Source organism: Marmota flaviventris, chromosome 16 (assembly GCF_047511675.1).
Source record: "Marmota flaviventris isolate mMarFla1 chromosome 16, mMarFla1.hap1, whole genome shotgun sequence".
Classification (NCBI taxonomy): domain Eukaryota; kingdom Metazoa; phylum Chordata; class Mammalia; order Rodentia; family Sciuridae; genus Marmota; species Marmota flaviventris.
In genome coordinates, this window is record NC_092513.1 from 68,001,230 (window position 1) to 68,027,616 (window position 26,387).

Genomic DNA, 26,387 nt, shown 5'->3' on the forward strand with positions numbered 1-26,387 from the left:
CCCTGACCCAACACCCTTGTGGCCGCTTATCAGGAGGCACTCACAGGTAAAAGAGCAGCCCAGAGAGGACCAATCCAGGCCAGTCCTGTGATCACCCCTGGGAAGTCCTTTGGCCTTTCTCTCTCTCTCTCTCTCTCTCTCTCTCTCTCTCTCTCTCTCTCTCTCTCTCTCTCTTTCCCTCTCCCTCTCTCTGTGGTGGGGGAGACTGTAGGGGACCTACAATGACAGGAGTAGGGTATCTCATGTTGAAACTGGCAGAATGTTCATGTTTGTACCACTGGACATGCCTGGTTATTAAGTAGTGGATCCTAGTTTTGCTACCCAAATATTTATCCAGAGACCTTATTCTGACCCAGCGTCACCACTGTATGGAGGCCTATGTACTTATTCACATTTACCTGATCTGGGTATAAAGATTTTTCAATGGAAGTGTCCTGTGGAGTCAGTCAGGATGGTCGGCGTTAATTTTTGGCCTACATGTAAGACAATCTCTTTGCGAGTTCCATGCAGCTCCTTGTTAATTCTGTCTCCTTGGGGAAAGAGGAAGTTCACCACATCATGAACAATGATATCTCTGGTCTGAGGTTAGATGAGCCTACTGGGGTAGGGTCTCCATGGCAGGTACGGGAGATTTCTAGGATAGGCCAGGACAAATAGCCAAGCATGGGGACTCCTCTAGTCTCTGTCTGAGGACTTGACCACTTGAATGACCTACATTCCCATTGCCCAAGAAATCTAGACTGCATTCCTCCCTTTGGCAACTGAATAGGTGTAAATCTCCAGATTGCACACTTGTAGAAATAACAGAGAAAATATTTTCACATCATTTTCAATGTTTACTGGGCCCTGAATGTTCCTTTCCTGTGGCTACTGTTTTCGTTTTAGCTACCTGCCCCAGGTAGCCCATGTGCCAGTCATCTCCACTTTACTTACACTCCTTTACAAGACTTAAAAACTCACATCTTTGTCAGGAAAGGGTTGGGACAAAGAGGAGTGAGGGTTGCACAAACAAATGAGGTAAAATTACTCTCTGAGTTTTTCAGGACTGTACCACACCACAAAACAAATCTCTAAAGCCCCATCAGGCCAGCAGCTGTGTCCTCACCTGCCTTCATAATGTTCTAGTGAGAAATGTCATTTCTTGCAGCAGTTCAGCCTTTCAGTGCTGGTGGAATGTGACATGATTCAATTGCATCTTCATTCAGACATGCTGCAGGGACAGAGTATGTGTTTCCTAGTGTGCTGCCTCAGTACCATATGGCATCAAAAGACAATACCACAGATGGGGGTTTAGGACAGAAGTTTATTTGTCCTAATTCCCAAGGCTACATATCAGGGTGCTGGCTGGAAGGATTTCCTTTGAGGCCCACTCTTTGACATGGAGATTGCCATCTTCTGTCTGTTTCCATGACATTTCCCTGTGCTTCTCTGTGTCCTTATTGCTACTTCTTATAAGGACAAAGTGTTAATTGGATTAGCCCTCACCCCAACTAACTGGATTAACACTGATCATGTCTTCATGAGCCATACATTCAAATAGAGTTACAGTCTGAGGCACTGGTACTTAGAACATCCACATATGAGATTTGGGGAGAGGACACAATTCAGCTGATGACATAAAACACTATATGTCCCCCTTTGACCTCCCTTCATGCTATACTCCCAATAAAGAAGTTTCAGCTGCTCGCCTCTACAGCGCCTGACCATCTGGGTTTTAAAAACACAGGACTTGGTGGTCTTTTACAGCCCTCTAGATCAACCTGTTTTATAGTTGATAAACCCTGATTAACTTCACCACATTTTCAATATCAACCTATATTTTGTTGTGTAATGGTGGGTTGAGATTAATTCTAGCTGATGTTTTCTCTAGATGTAAACAGAACCAGATTCCCCGGATCCTGGAACGGGAGCCCCAAGATGACTCAGATACATGAGAGGGTTCTATTTGTATTATAATATGTAATACACTATACTATATTATACCTATATCTCACAGATTCTGTGTTTTTTGAATAATTGTCACTTTCCAAGTCTGAAGAGAATAAGAAATATTGCATAAACCTTGTGATCTGGTGGAGGTATTTTGGCTTTGGAATGAGATATAGTTCATCAGGATTACCAGCCTAGCAGCTTATCAGCGTGGGCCTTTGACCACAGGAGGAAACAGATATCACAGCCTGGCCATTAGGTCTAAGGCCAAACTGCCAAAGGAGAAGTTTGCATTTAAAGTATTTAAACAATGGAGTCAAGGCTGCGTACAGATTGCAGGGTATGTGTCCCTCACCTCCTGGGATCTCATCTTCATTTGTTTGCTGTCTGATTTCTGCAATGGGAAAGAACCTGTGACCAGCATCAAGTGGACACTTCCTGGTTGGAGCTCCCTGCTCTCACTCAGGGCATTGTGTCTTTAGGCCTGAGAAGAAATACTAGTAAGCAACTGTATCCCTCAATGCTAGCATATAAAGGGTTAGACCAGGCCCCTTACCTCCAAATCAGGAATGTGGCTGCTGTTAACTGAGATATGCTGGAGAGAGATTTGAGGGTGTTGTTCCAAATAACATATACTTCACTAGTAGTATTTCTTTAGTCACATAAAGGTAATATTCTGGATATATTGGGTTATGTTATTAAAATCGATTTCAACTGTTTCTTTTATTTTTTAATGTAAATACTAGAAAAAAATCTGTGCCTTGCATATAGTTTTCATTGGACATTGTTGCTTTAGCGGTTTGCCTCCCAGTTCAAAGTTTAATCTGTCTCCTCATGAGACCAGCAAGCAGAAAAGTTAAATAACATTTTACAGCAACTGTCATTATATTATTTTCATTTATGAATAATATGGTAACATATACAGTCCATAAGTTGAGATGACCTCATATGTAAGCTAAAGTGCAAATATTCTGATGGTTGGGCTTGACCCTGCTTCTGGGAGGAAAATTTCCCTTAAAATCACTGCAGTCTGGAGTTCTGGGGTGTCCGTTCTAGATCTCAAAGAAAAAAACAAAAAGAAAGCTGCAGCCTGTCATTCTGGCCTCATGCAAGCCTGAATTGGTTGTCCTCTTCTGTCACTCAGAAAGCAGACTCTCTGAGCTCAGGGTCACGGGGCGCGGTCTGCAGCCGTGTCCAATGAGGAGCGGGTAGTGTAGTGAGCACTGTCCAATCCTGCTCACGGCCGGCGAGGAGGGGGCGGGCTCCACAATCCGGCCAAAGCGCTTTTCCCGGACTCCGCCATTCCTGCCCTCAGGATCGAGGCTCCCGTGTGCGGACGGGCGGCCCAGCCTGCTCCGCCTGCAGGTTCTGAGGGTTCCTGGGAGCCGGCCTGGCTCGCGAGTGCCGAGAAATGGTGAGTGTGCGGGGGCGTCTGGAGCCTGCGGAGGGGGTCTGGGGAGGGAGACCCTGGGTGCCGCGGGGCCGCTGTGGCGGGAGCGGAGATGGCCGCCGGGACTCTGGCAGCCCCCGGGGTCTGTGGGCCTGCGCCCGGCTCTGGGGCAGCGTGCGGGAGTCCCACGGGCCAGCCGGGCGGGGACGCCGCGCAGCCGGCCCTGTGCCGCAGGTGGGTTCTGGCGTGAGCGCGGGCGGCGGCCTCTTCCCTGACGGCGCGGTGATTGGACGGCGTCCGGGTTGCCCTGCACGTGGGATTTCCCTGCGGGAGAGCTGCGGTCTAGGGACCTGGCTTTCCCTTGGGCTAGCAGCTTCCTCTCCTGGTTCTTTTTGGTTCTGGAAGCTGATCGTAGGATGCTTTACCACCGAGCTACGTCCTGGTACTTTATCTTTATTTATTCGAGACAGGAACTACCTAAGTAGCTGAGGTTGGCCTTGTTATGCTTCCATTTATAGAGATTTTTCTATTGTAATGAAGAATGTAATTCTTACATACATTTGGATTCCTGTATGGACTTGTTTATATTGTGATTCCTTGCTTTTTTTTTTTTTTCTTCATATGTCTAATATACATGTGCGAGGTAATGTTAGCTACGTTTTTTGCTCTTGTAATTAAAAAGTTTTTTGGGGAATGGGATTGTGGCTCAGCGGTAGAGCGGTCGCCTAGCGCGGGCGGGACCCGGGTTCGATCCTCAGCACCACATAAAAATAAAGGCATTGTGTTGTGTCCATCTACAACTAAAAAAAAAAAAAAAAAAATATATATATATATATATATATATATATATATATATATATATATATTAAAAAAAAGTTTTTTGGCTTAACACATATTTAACTGTGGATGAGTTTTAGGACTTTGTGCTTTGCGTTCTTTTATTAAAAGTAAAGCATGCTGATTTTTTTTTTTATCAATGCATTACAGTTATAGTACTATTGGGGTTTATTTTGACATAATCCAACAGGCATGGAATACAATTTGCTCCATTTCAGTCCCTAGTGATTACCTTTTCCCTCTCCTCCTGCCTTCCACATTCGCCCTCTCCTGGTTATCCTTCTATTTATTCATAGATTTTTAGATTCCTGCTTCATAGATACATAAAATGAAATTCACTATGACATAAGAACTTTGATGGGAAAATATTGTAGATTGATTTTGGGAAAAATGGTCATCTTTATAATGATGAGTTTTGTTACATGTACACATGGAATGCTGTGATTGAGTCTTTCATTCACTTCTGTTTATTTTTATTTTCTCATAGTTCTACATTTTTTTCTATTTAAACATGTGTACATGTGAAATACCACATGCTTGTAATACCAATATAAAATTTAAACATGGTACTTTGTACCGTTTTAAAACCAGATATAATATAAGCAAGAATGTGGCTGGTCCCTAGTGACCATTTTTCCCCACAGTTCCTTATTTCTCTCTTCCAAAATGTACATTCTCCTAAACCGTGTTTTAGGAGGATTTTAGGTTTCCCGTGTTTGTATGAAACATGGCTGTTCTTACATGTTGTCATGGTGATTTCCCTAAATCTCTGTGGTGGGAGAGTATCAGGTATCTTCAATAGTAAAACATTTTCCACAAATAGATAATGACAACTTAAACTCCTTCAGTTTATGAGAATTCATGTGTTTCATATCTTCATCTATACTATTTAATGTTGTCTACAATGGGTTTTATTTTACATTTTTCTAATGTCTAAAGGTGTTAATTTTTGTATGATTATTGAACACAGATATCTCCTATATAAATTGGCAGTTCAAGTCTCTACCCTGCATTTTTGTTTTGTTTTCTCAAAGATAAGAAAATCCATCCAGGTCTGGGGTTGTGACTCAGTGACTAGCTCTTGCCTCTCATATGTGAGGCACTGGGTTTGATCCTCAGCACCACATAAAAAATGAATAAGCAAAGTAAAGACATTGTATCCATGTGTAACTAAAAAATATTTTAAAAATTAAAAAAAGAAAAGCCATCCAAAGAGGCAGGAGAGAGATTTCAGGGAGAAAATTATTTTGCTTTTTTAATCATTAAAAATGTTTATTTGCCTTTTTTCTTCTCCTGAGTGTGTACTATAGGTTCCTTCTCTGTTCTGTTTTTGGAGGCTATTTCAGATTAAGTTCTAGGGTTTATCTTTGGAAATTTTAATAGGAAAAGTAAATTAGGAAAATCTCTCTTCCCTGTGGCTGCAGAAAAATGAATATATTTCCTCAAATCATCTGGTAAGTAAATTGGTGAATGACACATTCCCTAAAATATCTGCTTCTGGTTTGGAGATGTCATTGCCCATTTTTCCATAGAAATGGAATGTAGAATTTGACAGTGGGGAAATGCAACAGTGGTCCACTTTATGCTTGAGTATAACCCCTGTTGCTCTGCCACTGCAATTTATTTTTAAAATGGATATGCTTTCTTCTTTCCTCTCTCCCTGTTCCTCCCTGATCTCTCCCCCTCCCTATTCTTAGGGAAAACAGGATTACCTTTCTTTCCTATTTTAGGTAGATTTACCAGTCCCTGAGTACTACCCGTGACAGGAAGGAAATAATCTATACTTTTTGGTTGTACCACAAGATCTCAGAAATGACTGTCTCCCAACTATTTAATGTTGTCTACAAGTGAATTACAACTCCAACAGAGAACACATGGAACTTAGCCTTTGAATCACCTCTTTAAAAGCCTCCTGTTCCTGCTGATGAGGAGAATCACAGTCTCTGGGCCAGGAGTTTTCTGTTTCTCCTTTGCTAGCAAAGCAGTAAACCACCTTTTTCCTTTTTTCTCAAAATAAATATCAACTGTTCCCTTTCCTTCCTTCCTTCCTTCCCTCCCTTCCCTCCCTTCCCTTCCCTTCCCTTCCCTTCCCTTCCCTTCCCTTCCCTCCCCTCCCTCCCTCCCTCCCTCCCTCCCTTCCTTCCTTCCTTCCTTCCTTTCCTGGAATGTTTTTGACAATCAATCATGCATCCTGTCATCTGGATTTGGGAACTCTAGAAACTTTTAAATTACTCTTGTGCCTCACATATCATCATTCAACATTGCTGCTTTGGGTGGGTGCCTCCCAGTTCAAAGTTCAATCTGTCTCTTCACAAGAGCAGAGAGCAGACAAAGGAGGTGAAATTTTATAAGAATTATAAAATTTTATACTATTTCCATTCATGACTAATATACAGACATCTATAACCCTAAATTGAAAGGAGCTTATATGCAATGTTCAAGGCAAATATCCTCCTGGCTGGGCTGGATTCCATTACTACAAGAAAACCTTCCCTTGGTTAGCGGAGGCCTGAGGCTATGGATTTCAATTCCCAGCACCTCAAAAGAAGAAAGAAAGCTGCAGCCAAGAACCTGTCATTCTGACCCCATTCATTCCTGCTTTTAATGTCATCTATCACCCAGACAGAAGACTCACTGGGCTCAGCCTGAGAGGGTGAAGCCTTAAGCCCTGTCCCTCAGGAGCCCTTAGGTAACCATTGTTCAGTCCAGCACACAGCCAGTGAAGAGGGCAGGCTTGGCCACCCTGGGTGGCTCCAGGGCCTGCCAGTGTTGGTGGCCATCACTAGGCTCCTGCTGCTTTGCTCGGGAGGCTTGGTTTGCTCTGCTGTGCAGGTGCTTGAATATCTACAGGGAGAAAACTGGGCCACTTAAAAGCCAGTGAATGGTGAGCGTGCAGTGGCCTCCTGAAACAGGGAGCGAGGCTGCTGGCCACTGGCCACACTGACTGCCATGGGAACTCACAGTCGTGAGTGGGAATCCCTGTGGTAGTCTCTGTGATCTGCAGGGCTGGGTCTGCTCTGGGGAAGGTCAGCCCTGATTCCCAGCTGGACAGTGAAGTGGGGCATATGTCAGTGGTGGAGACCCTGGGAGTCCTGCCCTATCTCTGCAGAGTGTCTTCAGCCCCTACCTGAAGCCCTATCTGGGCACTTAAGTGTCAGCATTCTAGCACATTCCCAGGTTGTGTGGGGACTGAGGAGTGGGATGATCATCAGAATCACAACTACATGTGTTGTTTTCCTGCATCAGGGGGCTATAGTCTGCAGGATCCTCAGTTCCTCCTTCCTGCTGAGCTTGCTTTTCTTTCTCCCTTTCTATTTTTTTGGGGGAGGGGGGGCAGTGACTAGGGATTGAATGCAGAGGTACTTTACCACTGAGCTACTTTCCCAGTACTTTTTTTTTTTTTTTTTTGAGACAGTGTCTCACCAAGTTTCTCAGGTTGGCCTTGAATAGATACTAAAGTCTCCTGAGTTGCTGGGATTATAAGTATGTGCCACCTGCTTGAATCCTGCTGAATATTCTAAATGCATGGGAAGCAAATTGCCAAGTCCAGAACTCTGTTTCCCATCTTAAACCTTTGTGCATCTGCCAATAAATTCCTAAAATTCTAGCTTCTTTTCCACATTCCCAATGACAACGTCCCCTCTCCACAATATTATCAGCTATTGGTTTCCCATGCTATGATTCAAATGGCATAGTACTTTTACTTTGTTTTACCATGAACTTTTTAAAGGATTTGTGCCGCAGTCTGGCTGGGCACAATCAGGAGCCACTTGTCAAAAGAAACTAACTTTATTTTTAGAACCAAACACGCCAAACAAACAGCATCTCAGGAAAAACCCCTCAGAGCCTCAACTGCCACCACCGGCTTTTCACAAGCCTGTCTCTCCCCCCACAAGCTTCTCCCCACCTCCCACAATCCTCCTGCTCTTGAGGCCGATTGGCTGGGTCACGTGGGCAGAGCCAAAAAGTCCCCCAATGAGCAGCTCCGTGGTCTGAAAGGGCAGGGAAACAGTCCAATGAGCATCACCGCAGAGGAGCCAATCAGCTAGATGTTGCTGGGGCCGAGGAGCCAATCAGCTAGATGTTGCTGGGGCCGCTGTGAGCCAATCATCAGCCGGCAGCTGGATTGCTGGCAGCTGGAAGTTTGCTGGGGCCCCTTTGGCTGTGGCTCTCAACATCTCCCCCTCTCTGTTTAAAACAACAAGCATGTGGCTTAGGGACCGTGCCTGTTAGGCAGTCCAATTCAACATATGGTCCTTACCCGTCATCGGACGAACTGACCTCTAGGCGTCAGCCTCCTGTCTTAGGTTGGTACCACTGCAATTGGATCATACCCGTCACTGACTACCGGTCCAGCATACAGCTATACTTGTGGATAGGCCTTTGCACCAGATGTTGAGAGCCACAGCCGAAGGGGCCCCAGCAAACTTCCAGCTGCCAGCAATCCAGCTGCCGGCTGATGATTGGCTCACAGCGGCCCCAGCAACATCTAGCTGATTGGCTCCTCGGCCCCAGCAACATCTAGCTGATTGGCTCCTCTGCGGTGATGCTCATTGGACTGTTTCCCTGCCCTTTCAGACCACGGAGCTGCTCATTGGGGGACTTTTTGGCTCTGCCCACGTGACCCAGCCAATCGGCCTCAAGAGCAGGAGGATTGTGGGAGGTGGGGAGAAGCTTGTGGGGGGAGAGACAGGCTTGTGGAAAGCCGGTGGTGGCAGTTGAGGCTCTGAGGGGTTTTTCCTGAGAGGCTGTTTGTTTGGCGTGTTTGGTTCTAAAAATAAAGTTAGTTTCTTTTGACAAGTGGCTCCTGATTGTGCCCAGCCAGACTGCGGCAGATTTGTTTTCTAACTGGGTGCATTGGCATATGCCTATAATCCCAAAGACTCAGGAGGCAGAGTCAGGAAGATTACAATTTCAAGGTCAACCTCAGGGATTTAGGTAGATCTGTAGCAACTCATCAAGACCTGTCTCCAAATTTTAAAACAAGGGCTGGGGCTCTAGCTCAGGTTTAATATGCATGGGGTTAAATCCCTGTCTAAACAAATAGAAGAGAAACATTTGTGACCCTAAGGTGAGCAGTGTCAGCAGTCACTAGAAGGTAGAATGATTTTTTCCTACAGTCTGTGGAAGGAGTGTGTCTCTGCTAACACTGTGACATTAGTCCATTGTCAGGATACTTAAAACATTCATAACTGAAAATAAATTCCCTACTATTTTTAGCAATAATATTTTTGAAGATTTCTTTCACAGTAGGAAAGTTTCTTTCTGCCATTTAAATTAACTGTGTTTCCAGATGCTCACAGTAAAGCTGACTAGTGGTCGTCAAAGCCATGCACATCTTTTGCAGAATATTTTTGGAGATTAGATCTTTTTTTTTTTTTTTTTTTTTTAAAAATATTTATTTATTTATTTATTTATTAGTTTTCGGCGGACACAACATCTTTGTTTGTATGTGGTGCTGAGGATCGAACCTGGGCCGCACGCATGCCAGGCGAGCGCACTACCGCTTGAGCCACATCCCCAGCCCCCTGGAGATTAGATCTTATTGTCAGAAACAGCAACACTTTTGTCATACAACTTCTTCAATCTGAAGTATTAATATGTTCTGTGTTGTAGTCTGAGGAACATTTCCCTCTTTGCTTTACACTAAATCTCAGAATTTATTCCTGAAGAAACATTCTATAGCTAACAGTGAATTTTTTTTTTTTTTATTATTTGCAGTGAACAACCCTGATCTACATAAGGAAAGGTCTGATGCTTTCATAATTTCCTGATAATACTGTTTTTAGTTTTGGAGATTGATAGATTTCTTTCCTGACTCTATCTTCTTCTGGATGGGGAACACAAAGTTCCCCTGGCTAGTGATTCTGTCACCTCTTGTGTCTGGAAACGTGTTTGTGGCAGCTTGTTTTCTTGTTCTCTTGGTTTCTGACTTGTAGGGACTAGACTTTGGCCGAGATTCTTACCATATCTTTATTTTGAGACAGTGTCTCACTAAGTTACTGAGGCTGGACTCAAAGTTGTGATCCTCCAGACTCAGCCTCCCAGGCAGCTGGGATTACATGTGTGTGCCACCACTCCTGGCAGGGATTGCATTCTTGATTTTGATATTATTACAAGTTGGCTCAGGATGAGATGTAGACTTGCAAATGTGTGTTACTATCTCTATTCCTGAGGGTGGAAGATGGCGGCCATAAAGAGAGGGAATGGCTCTCCATAGCCTAAGAAATGGAAAGCCAAGTACTATTTCAAATACAGTTGTTCAGTATTTAAAGGTTCCCCAGACATTATAAAAATAATTGTTTGGGACATGGAAAGAGGAAGGGGGACTAGGTGTTTCAAAGTGTGTGAAAGAGGACTCTGAGAAAACTCAATGCTGAGCTACCTGGGTATGAGTAGTCCCCGAGGTCCAACTGCAGGGTGGTAGGAGATACACAGGAATGGAAGCAAGGCTGTGGGTGTGTTTGGTGATCAGGAATAGGACTTAGTCTAAGCTCCTGACCATCACACCCACCCACAAACCCACAGACATCACTCACCCCCGTTCCACCACCCAAGTACACATCAGCTCTGCTCCAGATGCACCTGCTTGATGGGAAATGTCAGCGTCAGTGGCCCTCCAGGCACCACCAAGGCAGAACTTCTTGCCTAGCTTGTGGCAGAAACCAGCAAAGAAATGATAGTCCATCTCTGTATCTGTCTTTCTCTGTCACACACAAATAAAAACAATAATAAGATTTCAGTTATAGATAAATTGATGGATGAATGAACTTGGGAGTAGTGTGCCAAATAATTGGAGCACTGAGAATACAAAAGTGCAACAATATTTTGAATCACCATCTCCTATCACCCTAATGTTTTATCTCTTTTGCATGAAAGCAGTGTGTGTGTGTGAGTGTGTGTAATATAATCTATTGGACACTCCCAAATTAATGTGTGTCAGGATTAAAGAGAATTAGCATATTTTTATCTTTTTGTTAACACATTTAGAGCAACAGAGACCTGGATCTTAGTCCATGCTTTGGATTGCTTCTTTTCAGTTTGTTAAAACCAGGCTAAGGAGCATAGTTTCCTTTATTCTTTTGTTGTATAAATCTGAGTTGTATAACAATGTGTTTAGCAATGCATATAAAGTAAAAAATCAGTGGGGTACTTAAGCAGTTTAGTGTATCCATCAGAAATTATGTTATATATTCACAATGGTATATTATCCAGAAATGAATAAAAATAAACCCTGTAATGTTAAGCAAAATAGTTGGAATTGGATGATGTAATTCTAAGTGAAGAAAGCCACACAAAGTATCACATCTCATACATGATAACTTAAATAAGTTTATGTGAAGGTAGAATATTGATCACTGTGGCTGGGGAGGGTGCTGGGGCATCGAGGGTGGATAATATTGATAATAATTGAATATTATCAATACATGCATATGCATATATGAACGTATGTATCACACTGAATCCCATTAATGTGTACAGTTGACATGTGTGAATAAGACCCATAATCTCACATAATTACTTCATTCTGTAGTAAGAACACCTGAGACATTACTGTCCTTGGGAACTTGCAGTATATGACCCAGTATTATTAACTTGGTGCTCTACAACCACCACTCTCTCTCTGTGTCTGTGTTCATCTTCCCTCCACCCCAGATTCCACACCGAGTCTGCAATGGACTTCTTTCTGTGTCTGTATCTTTTCACTAGGAATGAACTCCTCCAGCTTTATCCACATATTGCAAATGGCAGAATATTCTTTTATTGCTGGGGATTGAATCCACGGTTGCTTTCCCAATGAGATAAAATTTTTATTTTTCACTTTTAAGACAGCATCTTGCTAAATTACTAAGGCTGGTCTTCAACTTTTGCCAGTACTCCCAACTACAGCTTCTGCATTTTTCTTTCAAAGCCTGAATGATAAGCCAGGTGTGGGGGTACATACCTTTAGTAATACCAGGGGCTTAGAAGGCTGAGGGGGGAGGGTCATGAGTTTGAAGCCAGCCTCAGCATTTTAGCAAGACCCTCTCCATCTTAGGAGACCCTGTCTCGGGGCTGGGGCTGTGGCTCAGTGGTAGAGCGCTTTCCTGGCATGTGTGAGGCACTGGGTTCAATCCTCAGCACCATATAAAAATAAATAAATAAAATGAAGGTATTGTGTCTATCTACAACCCCAAAAAAATATTTAAAAAAGACCCTGCCTCAAAATAATTTTTAAAAACTGAAAAAGATTATATATGTATGTTTATATAAAAGAGATACCCTAATTTTCTTATTCATTTATTCTTTAATGGATTTCATTTATTCTTTAATTGTTTTCATGAAATAGCTATTGTGGATAATGTTGCAATGAACTTGAGAGTTCCTAAAGGTGGATTTCATTTTCTTAAATTATTGCAATGGCTAATTTGGGCTTTCAGCAAGGGTAGATTGAGGTTTGCCTAACAATTGCTCTAGAATACCTGTGGGGGCATGTGTGAGTCTGTTTCCTGATGATTGGGTCAGAGAGCAATGGGAAGACCTGTCGTGAACGTGTGTGTATATCAAGAGGCTCCAAGCTTGAAGGGTGCTTTTTTCCTGATAGCTTTACCTGTGGACACCTGACTTCAGATTCTTCAGCCTTTGAATATGAACTTGCACCATTGGCTCTACGGGGGTTTTTCCACCTCAATGTTCCTCCTCTTGGACTGAATCGTACCAGTTCCCCAGTTTTGCAGCCTGAAGGCAATGGTTTTAGGACTGTTCATCCTATGATCATGTGAATCCATCTGATGAGTCCCCTTCTATATGCACATGTACACGTGTAGATTTTACTGATTCTGTTTTTCTGAAGGACCCTGAGTAATACAGGCATATGCTCAGGAAAATATCTGGATCATGTGGTATTTCTAGTTTTACTTTTTGAAAAACCCCCATGGTGTTTTCCATGATGTCCATACCAGTTTATATTCCTGGCAAGAGAGTCCAAGTTTCCTTTTCTGCACATCCTCTGCAGTGTACGGTACCTACTGTCATTTTGATAAAAGCCATCCTAATAAGAATGTGGTGATAACTCACTGTGATATAACCTGAAACTATAAAACTTCCAGAAGAAAATGGGAGAAATTCTTTGACATTGGTGTTGGCTGTAGTTTTGGGTAGGATGAAGAATGAAGAGAAACAAAATAAACAAGTGAGTCCATATAAAGCTAAAAATGCTTCTGTACAGCAAAGGAATCCGTCATTAAAATGTAAAAGTAGACTGTGAATTGGAGAAAACGTTTGGTAGCCACATATTTGAGAAAAATTAAATATCTAAAATATATGAAAATCCTACAACTCATCAAAAAAGAAAAAAGGGGGAAAAGACTAATAACCTAATTTAAATATGGCAAAATACCTAAATAGACATTTCCCTAAAACTTAAGCAAATGTATGAATGTATAGAAACACTTTTCAGCGTCATTAATTATCTAAAAAATACTTTAGTTGTAAGTTGTTTTAGCGTCATACAGAAGTATGAGTGCTAAATAGTGTGTATTCTCCATCCTACACTTGGCATCCTGAGACATTGGTCAATTCACAAAATGCCAGGCCCTCCTGTTCTTCCTCATTATTTCATCTTAATTGCAAGAAAATCTAGAAATTGGAAGATAACTTCTTATGTATAAATTCGTAGATATCCATGGATTTTGAAATTTACAATAAAATTAAATAGGATACATTCATAGACCTGGTTGTGACCAAATAGAAAATAGACCTACAAAATAAAATTTAACTTAATTACAAATATCCCTTTAAGAGGCTAACAGCTGGTCCTGGGGGTGCATGCCAGTAGTCCCAGCCACTTGTGAGGCTTAAGCGGAATGATGATTTGAACCTGGGCCTCAGAGTCAAAACCTAGTCCAAAGGCAACCAGCCAACAAAACCCTAAACAAGAACAACATAAAAGGAAAAAAAAAATGCCTTCACTGGTGATTTCTGCCAAACTTTCAGTAACGAAGCACTAACAATAATTCATGATCACTTCTAAAAATATAAGAAGAAAAACTTACCAATTCTTTCTATAAGGCCAGGTTTACCAGATAACACATCTCAAGAATGGAAATTGCATGTCATATTCCACCATGGATTTGAGGAAGTCTCTTCCTACTTAGCAGGTGTCAAGAAAATAATAATAATTGTCATGATAATAATTATAATAGAATGCTACTTAAGATATGAGAAAAGTTTATTTGAACAATGATAAATGTTATAAAACAGTAAATATGAGAGTGACATTAGATGATCTTCCGAAAGAAATAATCAAGATTAGAAACCTACTTTTGTGCTGGGGATGTGGCCCCGTGGTGGAGAGGTTGCCTGGCTTGTGCAAGAACCCAGGTTGAATTCCCAACCCACAAAGTAAAGGAAGAGCTTTGTGTTATTAGAGCATCATAGTTACACACAGTAGTTGGGTTATTTTGACAAAATCCTACATGGTGGGATTCCATCTACTCCCTTTCAGTCTCATTACCCCTTTCCCTTTCTATCCTCCCTCCCAACATCCTCCTCGTCTGCTCTACAGATCTTCCTTTCACTCATTTACTTACTTTTGCTGGGTGCTTTCTACATGTAAATAAAGGTGGAATTTATGGAGTTACATATGCACACAATATGATTGTGTTAAATCCATTCCCCATTTCTCTCCTTTTCTGTCCCTCCTCCCCCTCCCTCACGCTCCTTCCAGTCTTCCCTGTATCTTTATGATCTCCAGCCCCCTTTCCTCCTTGCTTTGCTCTGGCTGTCATGCATGAGAGAAAACCTCTGACCCTTTTTCTTCTGAGCCTGATTTATTTCACTTAGCATGATGTTCTCCATTTCCATCCATGTACTGGCAGGTGTCATTATTTAATTCTTCTTTATGGCTGAGTAAAACTCCAGGGTGTGTGTTTGTATCTATTAATGGGCACATGAACTGCTTCCATGGTTTGGCTAATGTGAATTGTGCTTCTATAAACATAGATATGGCTGTATCGAAATACAGTCCTAATCACATTTATCTGGGTCTGTATGGGAAACACTTGACAGATATCCAGTATTCGTGGCTATTGGGATGTGTTTCTCTGATACAAATCAATCAGCCATAGGAAGAAAAGAGCAGCAGTTCCCTGAGGATCAAGTCTGGAGCCATGGCGAATGCACATAGCGCCCCTCGTTATGGAAGTGATCTTCGTCACCCATCCAGTCTCTGGCATTCTGTTTCCCTTTTTATTGGCTGTGGCTCTCACTGCTCTGTATATATTTGTATATATTTGCTATTTAGAATACAAATACTCTGTGCCTCCTGGATCAGTGTCTGTCTTTTTCAGGTTACCATTGTGACTATGTTTAGGGGCATGATTCAATTCGGCAGCACTTAGAGCACTCGCTGTGTTGTGAGCGACCACAGCTCTCCAGCTCCACAGCTCTCTAGCTCCCTGTGTTACAGATTAAACACCCAGCGCCTTCCAGCACTATCCTGATTTCTCCGCCCCCCACACACTGGGGTGTGATGTTCATCAGATGAATTTTCTTTCCATGCCTTGGCTTTGTCTTAAAAGTTTAGATAATTTGACCTCTGCTCTGTGTGGCCAGTTCCTCTGATTTCTTTCCCTTACCATGTTTTCAAGGCCATCTCTATGATATTTTAGAACTCTTAATTCAGCTCTTACTGAGTAAAATTCCAGTGTGTGGACATACCGAATTTTAGTCATCAGTTATGATTATGGTTGTGCCTTTGGCAGGACTGCAGCTGAATCCAGGTGTACTCTACCACTGAACAACATCTCCAGACCTTTTATTTTTCATTTTTGAGGCAGATAATCCTTAAACTGGCTCATACTTAATTCTCCTAAGCCTCCAGAGTTCCTGGGATTCTAGTCTGTACCCCCTTCCCTAGCAGTTATTAGGTAATCTGCTGTTGGATATATGGGTTGCTTGCACTTTGATTATTTACATTTATGAATGCACATTATTGATATTGATAAATTGATACAACTGTACATTCCAGGTGAAATTCAAATGTCTTCTTTGCAAGGTCAGCTATCCCTCAAGGTAGGAAGCTCTCTCTGAAAAGGGTTGTAGCCAGGAACCTGTCAATCTTGTGTTCTGTGGCCAGGCTTTGAATTTCTTCACCTGCTACTTAGGGCTAGAGGAATCTGAGCCTGGAGCTTTGTCCAGTCAGGGATGATAGGATGAGAATTATCCAGTCAGAGGCACAGGTGGATAAGAGGGGTAAAGGGATAAAAGGCAGATAAGACTTCCTAATCTGAAAGATTTTTATCTCTGGCTCAAGCGAAGCTCTGAATCCATCTTCAGGTTCCCTGAGGTCTGGGTGTCTGTGTCACAGGCCTTGTCACTCTGATGTTTCAGGTGCTGGAGCATTTGTAGAAAGGTTGCCTGGACATAGCAGGAGTCAGGAAATGGTAAGCCTCCAGGGTTAGGTGTGATGCAACAGGGGCTAAGGGTTGGTTTGAAGCAGCTGGGCCTAAGGTTAGGTATTAAGTCTGTAAATTCCATTCCAGCACAGGTACAGCTTGATATCTGTTCTTTCTGGCCCACATGATTGCTTCACTCTGTGCCTGATTGGATACCTTGGAGAGATCTAGAGCTCTCTTTGTGTGGCTCCTTGCCTATATCTTACACTGACTCAGAATGGGTCATGAACACAGGGATGGTCATCATGGGAGAATCCTGACTTATGTAGAAGATTTCTATTGGGAGCATCTGTGGTCTGTAGCAATCCTCGTCACTCGTTCCAACCCAGAGGTCACATTTTGTACTGTTTTCCAAGTCTGTGGAAAGCATGGTCTTTCTAAATGCTGTATTCCTCCTTCCAGTTCACTACATAATTAAACGTGTACCCATGCTACATTTTAAGTGCCAAAGTATTTTAATTCATTTTCACTAAGTTATTCATGGCATTTAAAACAATTTTTTTTGTTGTTGTTGTTTATGATTATCCACATAACAGGAATTCAGGGAGTAATCACCTGACACTCAGTTGTAAAGCATCTTTTTATCTCTTCTCCATTTATCTTTCTGAGGCACAGCTGCCATATTGGAATGTCTTTTTGAGTCTCCCCTTAGGAAACATGATAGGATGATATGTCCTCAGTCACTGCTATATCTTTTCCTGGTTCTCCATTTAAGACCTGCAGGAGACTGACACAGGTTCCCATAGTTGCCGTGTCTCTTAGTGTTCCTAGAGGATATCAGCCCCTGTTCAGTCAGCTCCTCCTACAGAGCAGCTTGAGTTTCTGGAATGGAGCCTCTTGTACTAGCAACTGAGTAATCTGGGGAGCATAGGAATGTTTTGGCAGAGGTTTCATCAAAGTAAATCATGGATTGGACATTAGGATTATCTTCCCCTAACTCTAGTTTCTAATCCTTGCAGACACATTTTTGGTCTAGTATTGAAGAGAAAGTCAAAGGTGATCCTTTTCTCTGGGTCCTCAGAGTTGTGAAAGGAGATTAAACTATTCTAGAGAACTCAGAAGATTATCCAGTGAATTCTTAAGGATATTTCCAAGGCAAAACTCACTTCATGCAGATACAAGGGCACAGGACAATGCCACATGGTGGGGAAGGTCATCCAGTCCTTAAATGAGCTGGATGTTTATGGGAGAATTTCCCATTTGGTCAGATAACTTGACTTGACTCTTGAGTCAGTCATGTTTGTGTTCCAGTCAGCAGTGCCCTTCTCTGGATTTGTCAATTTAAAAAATAGATGTTCACTAATTTCATCCTCATTTTTTATAAACTATGTATTTTATCAGTTTTTAAAAATATTTTTATTTATATTTAAGTTTATTTAAAATTTTAAGCTTAATACTTTAAAAATGTTTTAAAATATAGTGCCAAGGATCAAATCCAATGCCTCACACATGTGAGGCAAGTGCTCTACCACTGAGCCACACCCCAGCCCCTATCAGTAATATTTTAAAGATATAAAAATGTTTTCTAAGAGGCAAGATACCAGTGGATTTTACTTTTAAAAAAATGCATAAACCAAGGTGAAAGTTCTGAGCCTATAAGTGATACTGTTGAAGGCCCAGTTCTTTCTGTGAGGCTCCCCTGCTGCTGTCACATTCTGCTCCCACCCCTGTGGAAGGGTCTCGTACACTATGGGCACAGAGCACCAGGAGACTGGGGATCCAGAGCTAGGTATGTTTCTGACTTTGTAGAACAGGGAATTGGATGGCCTTTCTGAAGTTATGATTTTTGGTATTGTGGGGCTATTTTATACTGTCAAATGTGCCAGAGTCAGATTTGGGTAACAAGCAACTTTATTTTAAAGATGCACTGAGTTCCTGGGAAAGTAAGATCTCAAATGTTAGGCAGAGAATGACTTGCTTTCTGTCCTTGTCCCCAGTGCTGATCCAATGACAAGAAAAAGGTTCTGAGAAAATGGAAAAAGTTTTGTTACTTTGATAGCAAAGGAGAAATACAGGGGACTCCTTTGTTTCTAGAGGCTGTAATTATAACTGCCCTGGGGAACCAAGGCCTCACAATGAGGTTCTAAGACCACATGTAGCTGTGCCCTGTCAGGAGTTGTATCCTTGGGGGACTGCAATTTCTAGTGCCAAACCTGAACTTTTTTAAAAAACTTGGTTATTTTTAGTTGTACATGACAGTAGAATTCATTGTGATATAATTGTACAAGCATGGAATATATCTTATTCTAGTTAGGACCCCGTTCTTACGGATATACATGATAGTGAGATTCACTGATATAGTCATATCACTCCCTTTCCTTTTCCTACCCCCCCCCTTCCCTTCATCCCTAAAATCTTGATTTCTTCATTCCCATGGTGCAGGAGCTGAAGGAAAGATAATTAGCCAAGGGCAGGAAGGTGAATCTTGCTCTTCCCATGGTTAGGAAGGGAGGGAGAAAGAAAAGAAGCCCATTTCAAAATAAACCACAGTGACAGAGCAGCAAGGATTATGTTCAAATCATGGAGTGGACAGCCCCATTACATTTCGTCCACTGTCAATTTTTATGGACAAATTGCTGACTACATTTCTAAGCTGCTTCAGGCTTAAACTGGGTGATGAAGGAGTTCCTAGAATGGAAGGGTTTTTCTCTGTTGTATCTTTTTCTTTTGGATTTTTTCTAGAAGGGATGAAGAGGAAATTCCAGCCTTGGTGGTAACCTGGAAGAAGCACACTCTTGTAGAGCAGTTACTGTTGGACTGATCATTGTTCATTGTTTTAACTGAGGTTTTGTTTTTAATTTTTATTTTACTATTGCCAAAATTTCCCTTCTCTGAACATGGTACAAGGAAGGGTCTCTAGTATGCTATTTCTTTGTGGGTTCAATTGCTTTGACCTGTATAGCCATTAATTCAGAAACCCACAAGAGGTGATGGTGGATTAAGAAAAGCACAAACATGTAGATAGAAAGGTAGGATCAGGTTGGAAGCTGTCCTCTGATTGAGAACAATGATCCAGAGCTGGCTGCACACATTTATTAGATAGGTTTTATTATCAGAAGGTTATTTGTAGGAAAGTTTCTGGAAAGCAAGCAGGCTTGGAGGTTACAGAATGGGTGAGACATTAGGGTTACCTCGCTGTGTTCAGAATCCCAAGGGCCAGCATTGCCACAGCAACTGGGAAATCTTAACCCTGTACTTCATAAGGGGAATCCCAGCCCATGTGCACCACAACCACAAAGTAATCAGATACCTTAATTCTTATCACTGCTCTCCATATCTCTTCCCCTTTTGTATTTTTGACATGCAAATGATGTGGTTTTGTTTGAAGCTGTCAGATTTCTCCTCAGAGCATGTGGCATCCGGTTGTAATAATACAAAAAGAATTAGTAGCAAACACATAATTCCAAAAGTATACCATATTGTATGTTTTAATATATTCCAAGGATTAAAACCATTTAAATCATTAAGTATTTGTTCAGCAAGCCATATGGGATCCACCAGATCAGTTTGAGAGTTGCCAGTGTAATTGATAAAATCTAACATGGCTATCAAATGCCACAGATATCTTTGTATGAACAAAGGTCAGAACGTGACTCACAAATCCTCAAAAAGTCATAATTTTTTGATGTGGGTGCCCCTTATCAAATCTCTGAGACCAGCTGAGCTGGGGATGTGGCTCAAGTGGTAGCGCGCTTGTCTGGCATGTGTGCGGCCCGGGTTCGATCCTCAGCACCACATACAAACAAAGATGTTGTGTCCGCCGAAAACTAAAATATATATATATACAAATATATATATATAAAATCTCTGAGACCAGTTCAGAATAAATCCACTACTGCCAGAGACATTATGTGTACTGACATAATCTTGGCACAATCCTCCCACTTAGGAAAGGCATTCAATTCTATTGTACGACTAGGACAGTAAGGTATTCCTGGATGTTCCATGGAAAGCTTAGGCATATCATCAAGAAGTCCCATTTTTTTAACTGTCTGGAAATACAATTTTTTATTTTGTATCTGGAGAGTAGATTCTTTCTCTGCTTTCTGGTTCTCATGTGAGCTGCTTCTTTCTGCCACACTCTTCTACAACAAGCAATGGAGCCAGCCTGCTATGAATTAAGACCTCTGAAAACCAGAGCCCTTAACTAACCTTTTCTTCCCTAAATTGTTCTGGTCAGATCCTTTAGCCACAGCAGTGAAAAAGCTGATTAAACAGTATATAAATCACACATGATAGAATCTTAAGACTTAACCTTGTTTTTAGTGAAGATACATAAATAAAGCAATCTCAAACATTTTTCCATTTACCAATTTATGTAAACAAACATAATATTTAAATATACTACCTCATGGAGTTTAAGTGTACTAAATTTCATATTTAGTGGTTGATATTTAGCACTTTGAATTTGTAAATTAATCAGATGTCTACTTTAACAGACACATCTAGGAAAATTAATCTCATTTATGTTAATTCTGATTTACTTATTTTTAACTGTAAAACCACGATGTCAAACAAATGTAGTTAACAGTATTAGTCATCTCTTTCCTGTTGAAGAAAAATCCTAGATGTAATGGATATGACATCTGAGACAGTTTATAGAAACAAACACTTTAGTAATTGCTTGAACACCTAGAAAAATGCGAGCTAGTAATTTTAAAGACATCTTTATTTTTTATCTATTTACCCAATCCAAATTGAACTTTTTTAAAAAAATCATATAAACTAAAAAGTGTTTGGATCCATTTCTTATTCAAATTTTAATTTTTGAGGACTCATTTATCTCTATTTTGATCCTATGTACATGAGATATGGGAATAAGGACATATGTAGACACAACAACACAATACACAGGTGTGCACACATACACAAAACAGGGAATATTTTGTAAGAGGAGCTCCACACATAGGAGGCAATGTTATAGATGTTTATTAAAATCTTTATTAGATTTAACCTGATAGAAATTTAAATAGAGCCCATCTGACATTTATATTTTGACTTAATTATAGGGCAGTCCTGTACAGCTGGAAATGCCAGATATAAAATTTAACAGCTATGCAGACACTAAAAGCAAAGGTTCAGACAGACAGACAGCCATTTCTTCTTGATGGCTATTAGATCAGCATGTTCATGTCCTTTTTAGGATTTAGTAAAAAGAATTTTTTTAATGTATTTCAGAGTTAACCCTAGGAAAATTGGCCTCTGAACAAGACATCCCTCTCTTTGGATCCTGTGTGTTCCTTATTTTACATCTGACTATACTCACACTCCATACCTTTATTTAAATGATTCCATCCCCCAGGATTGTCCCCTGAATACTCATCAAAGTTCCCTGTGTCCAGGTTCCTGATTGGGTACCAACTGTCACCCAGCGAGGGGTGATGGGGATTAAGAAAAGACAAACATTTAGAGAGAAAGGTGGCTTCAGGTGCGAAGCTGCCCTCTGGTTGAGAACAATGATCCAGAGCTGTCTGTACACATTTATTGTATGGTTTTATCATCAGAAGGTTGATTGTGAGAAAGTTTCTGGAAACAGGCAGGCTTGAAGGTTACAGCACAGCAAAACATTATGGTTACCATGCTGTGTTCAGAATCCTCTGTTCTTAGAAGCCAGTGTCTGTGACTCAAGGTTAACACTGGCATTTCTGGATATTTTCCCAGAGAGACCAAGGGCCAGCATTGCCATAGCAACTGGGAAATGTTAACCCTGTACTTGTGCACAGGGAAATGTTAACCCTATATTTTCATATGGAGGAATACTAGCACAAGCGCACCACAACCACAAGTTAGTCAGACACCTTGACTCTCAGCACCACACCCCATACTCAATTTAGTCCTTGTGCTATGAAACCCTTTTGAGGAGAGCATTTGGCAAAAACCTATCTCACAACAGGTGGGTTTCTTGGCATATTTTAGCCACCGTCTTTTTTAAGGTATGGTTGATGATTTCTGTTTTCCTGTAGATTGGGATCTCCAGAATACATATTTCTATTATATATGCAATATTTTGCTCACTCATAGATCAGTTCTGCAATGAAAGATAGTCCGTGTTAGTTTGTATTGAGGGGAGCCCATAACTTGGGATCAGCTCCTTTAAGAGGACTCTAGTTTTCTGAAGTCTTTTCTGTTCTAGTAGAATCAGCCTGACTCACAGAGAAGGTATCTACCGGTACAAGCAAATATTTATAAGTTCCTATGAATGGGCATTTGGGTAAAGTATGCTTGTCAGTCATCAGAAGGCTATGTTTTTATACCCTAAGTGTGTATTAGACTTTGAATTGTTTGAGTGCAGAAGACACAGTTCTGAATCACTTGCTGAACAGTCCACTAGAGGCATGGCGCTCACAAGTGGGCTTGATGAAATCGACACCCTTCCCCTAGTAGCACTCTCCTCGGAGTGTTTCATCAAGAACAGAGGGTGCTTCAGGAAGAGGGGTGAGCCTATGCAATTTCTGTCTGCACCTGGCACTGTTGTCCCAGAGTCCCAACTCCATTCTTTGCCCCTTTTCTCATTATCCTCAGTATAAACAGATTTGGAATTGGTTTGCTACAAACTGAGATGCTAGGGCCCTGATAAAGGAGTTTGTCCTTCCTGACACTTTTGACTGCCCTGTCAGCAGCCTGATTTCTCCTGGCCACCCAGGTATCAATTGTCTCAAGGCAGGATAGTGCACGATTACCACCTGCTATGGGGTGGACACAGCCTGTATTATTAACAGTATTTTCAAGGGCAGTCTTAGTGTCCTTTTCTCAGCTGTGAGGAGTCCTCTTCCTTTCCAGGTATCTCTGTGTGCATGTACCATCTTGGAGGCATGTTTTGAGTGAATATAAATGCTTACCTTCTTTCCTTTGGTCAGTCAGAGCTCATGTGAGAGAACTTAACTTGGTTTTCTGGGCTGATGTTGTTGGCAGCAGAGTCATGTGCCATGACTGCAGAATACCCAGGTATCCACTGGCCATTGCCTATGAACTTGCTTTCATTGGTGAAGACACTTCAGTCTGGCTCAGTGATAGGCTAATCAAGCAAGTCCCACTTGCCAAAGAGTCTCCAAGCTTTCTTTTTTTTTTAGAGAGAATTTTAATATTTATTTTTTTTTTAGTTTTTTTCCGGCGGACACAACATCTTTGTTTGTATGTGGTGCTGAGGATCGAATCCGGGCCGCACGCATGCCAGGCGAGCGCGCTACCACTTGAGCCACATCCCCAGCCCAGTCTCCAAGCTTTCTGAGCAGTCACATTGTATTGGTCCATTGTCATCTGCTGGCAACAGGTTTGTTTGATTTAAGGTGACACAGTTTCTCTTGAAGTTGACATTTAGATTGTCGAAAAGGATGGCCTGGAATCTCCCTACCCTCCCAGCAGTCAGCTGACACCCATCCTTCTGTTTTAGTAGGACAGGCCTTGATGAGCAACAAACCCAGTGATGGATTGTCCGAGTGGGTTTCTCAGCCTCTTGTGGTAAATCACTGGTGTCAGTCACACCCCACAGGACCCTCCTTTCATGGTGTGGTCAAGCTGTTCCCACACACAGGCTACTGGTTGCAGTATACCTCCAGTGTGTGTAAGAGAACTTCAACATCTGTACCTTGTTTCTCATTCATGAAGAGTCTTAACACCTTCTGTGAGTCAGGCAGGCCTAGGGCAGGGGTTCTCACAAGATTTTGTTTTAACTTCTCAAAGGCAGCTTGGCCTTCTGTGTACAGTGAAATGTTTTATTTGTTCCTTTTAAGGCCTCATGCAGGAGTTTACCTACGAGCCCAAAATTAGCGACCCAAATATGCAGCATGCTGACTGTTTTGGTCAGCTTTTTCAGTGCTGTGACCAAAATTCCCAACAAGAACAATTTTAGAGGAGGAGAAGTTTATTCCAGAGTTCCTGGGTTCAGAGGTCTCAGTCCATAGGTAGCTGACTCCATTCCTCAGGGCTTGGGCTGAGGCAGAACATTGTGGCAGAAGACTGGTGGAGGAAAGCAGCTGGGAACATGGTACCAGGGAGCAGAGAGCTCAACAAGGAAAAAATATAAATCCCAAAGGTGTGTCCCCAGGGACCCCCCTCCTCCAGCCACACCCTGCCTGCTTACAGTTACCATGCTGCAGCTGTCAGGGGTTAATACACTGACTAGGTAAGACTGTCATAACCCAGTCACTTCATGTCTGAACTTTGCATTGTCTCACGTGAACTTTTGGGGGACACGAAATATCTAAATCATAACACTGACATTTCCAGGAACCCATGAACCTGTCTCTGGTTTCTGACTTCTTTAAGGCTTAAGCTAGCCTGTTCTGCTCCGATATCAAGATTCAGGTTATTGGCTAATCTGGAATCCCGGGTAGGTGACTTGTTTACAAAATAAGCCACTTTAGTAGACATCTCATATCCACATGAGGTGCAGTGGTTTAGCTCAGCAATAGTATTTGAAAATCAGAATTCATAGTTGGGAGTTGGCTATAAGCAGGTCATCTTCATATTGTGAAAGGATTCCTTTATCCAGCTATGACTCTCACAGCTGACACTTTAAAACTTTCATTAAACAGTACAAAAGATTTTTAAATCCATGAGATAAGATACTCCAGCAATCCTGGATGATTATTTTTTCTTGAAGTCCTGTCACTCAAAAGCAAACAGTGATTAGGGATTCCTTTTCAGAGTGTTGCAAAAGAACTCATCTTTTAAATCTAGCACTTTGAACCAGACACAGTTACCTGACATCACCATTAGTAAGGTGTATGGATTAGGTACTGTGTGGCTGAATATCAGAAACGATGTTATTTATAGCTCTCAGGTCTTGCCCAAGTAAGTATTCATCAGTGTGTGTGTGTATACATGTTTTTTTTTTTTTTTTAATTAAACAGCCAGAATTGCGGTATTACAGGGTATTTGGCAAAACTAACCAAATCCATCTTTTAAGAACTTGTCTACAATAGGCTTCAGATCCTTATCAATGCTTCCCTCTTGAGAAGGTATTGTTTCTTCTAGGGGCAGTTTACCACCTCCTTAAACAAAATCATCTTTGTGATGACATTGATCAGCCTTCTCAGAGTCTCTTTGACCCACAGAGAGTTATTTACTTTTTTTTGCTTTGGTACCAGGGATTGAGCCCATGGCCACTTAACCACTGACCACATCTTGTTGTTTTGTTGTTGGTTTTTTTTTTTTTAATTTTGGAAAAAAAAAATTGGGACAAAGTCTCACTATGTTGCTTAGGGCCTTGTTAAGTTGCTGGACCTGGCTTTGAACTTGCAATCCTCCTGCCTCAGCCTCTCACCCTCCCAAGCTGCTGGGATTATAGGCATGTTCCACCATGCCTGGGTCAATAGAGTGTTTTTTTAAAAAAAAGGTCTATTACAAATTGATTTATAAGTTTTTAAAAAATTGAGTAAATTCTTTTCATCTATGTGAAAATTTATTGTTTTAATGTATAAAAAGTTGACATTTTTGTTTTTGTACATAAAATATAAATATCATTTGATCAATTTTGTTAACAGGTTTCCATTACTGTGCTTATTTATAATAACAGCCTTGCTCTGAAAATTCTTTTAACATTCACACTTTCTTTTGACCTTAATGTTCTTTTCTTCTGAATTTCAGATCAAATAAACTTGGGTAAAAAGTAAACCCTGCCTTTTACTGAATGCTTCATAAAATGTTATAAAAGATAAATACTCTTTTTAATTTTTTTTAATATTTATTTTTTAGTTGTAGTTGGACACTATCTTTATTTCATTTATTTTTGGACACTATCTTTATTTCATTTATTTATTTTTATGTGGTGCTGAGGATCGAACCCAGGGTCC

At 41.3% G+C, this 26,387-nt stretch overlaps 1 protein-coding gene across 5 annotated transcripts in view; it reads left to right on the forward strand.

The window, feature by feature from the left end:
* The first annotated feature begins 3,222 nt into the window (after positions 1–3,222).
* Positions 3,223–26,387, forward strand: part of LOC114079455 (zinc finger protein 420-like) — a 45,857-nt gene continuing 22,692 nt past the window's right edge. For 4 of the 5 annotated variants that reach the window (XR_011704737.1, XR_011704738.1, XR_011704739.1 and 1 more), the window contains exon 1: positions 3,223–3,343. Coding sequence is in view for 1 of the 5 variants with exons in the window: in XM_071602484.1 (XP_071458585.1) it covers positions 3,341–3,343 (3 nt within the window). In the remaining 4 variants the exon portion in view is untranslated. Of the gene's footprint in view, positions 3,344–23,693; positions 23,864–26,387 lie in introns of all 5 variants that reach the window. The other variant, XR_011704740.1, reaches the window with a different exon arrangement.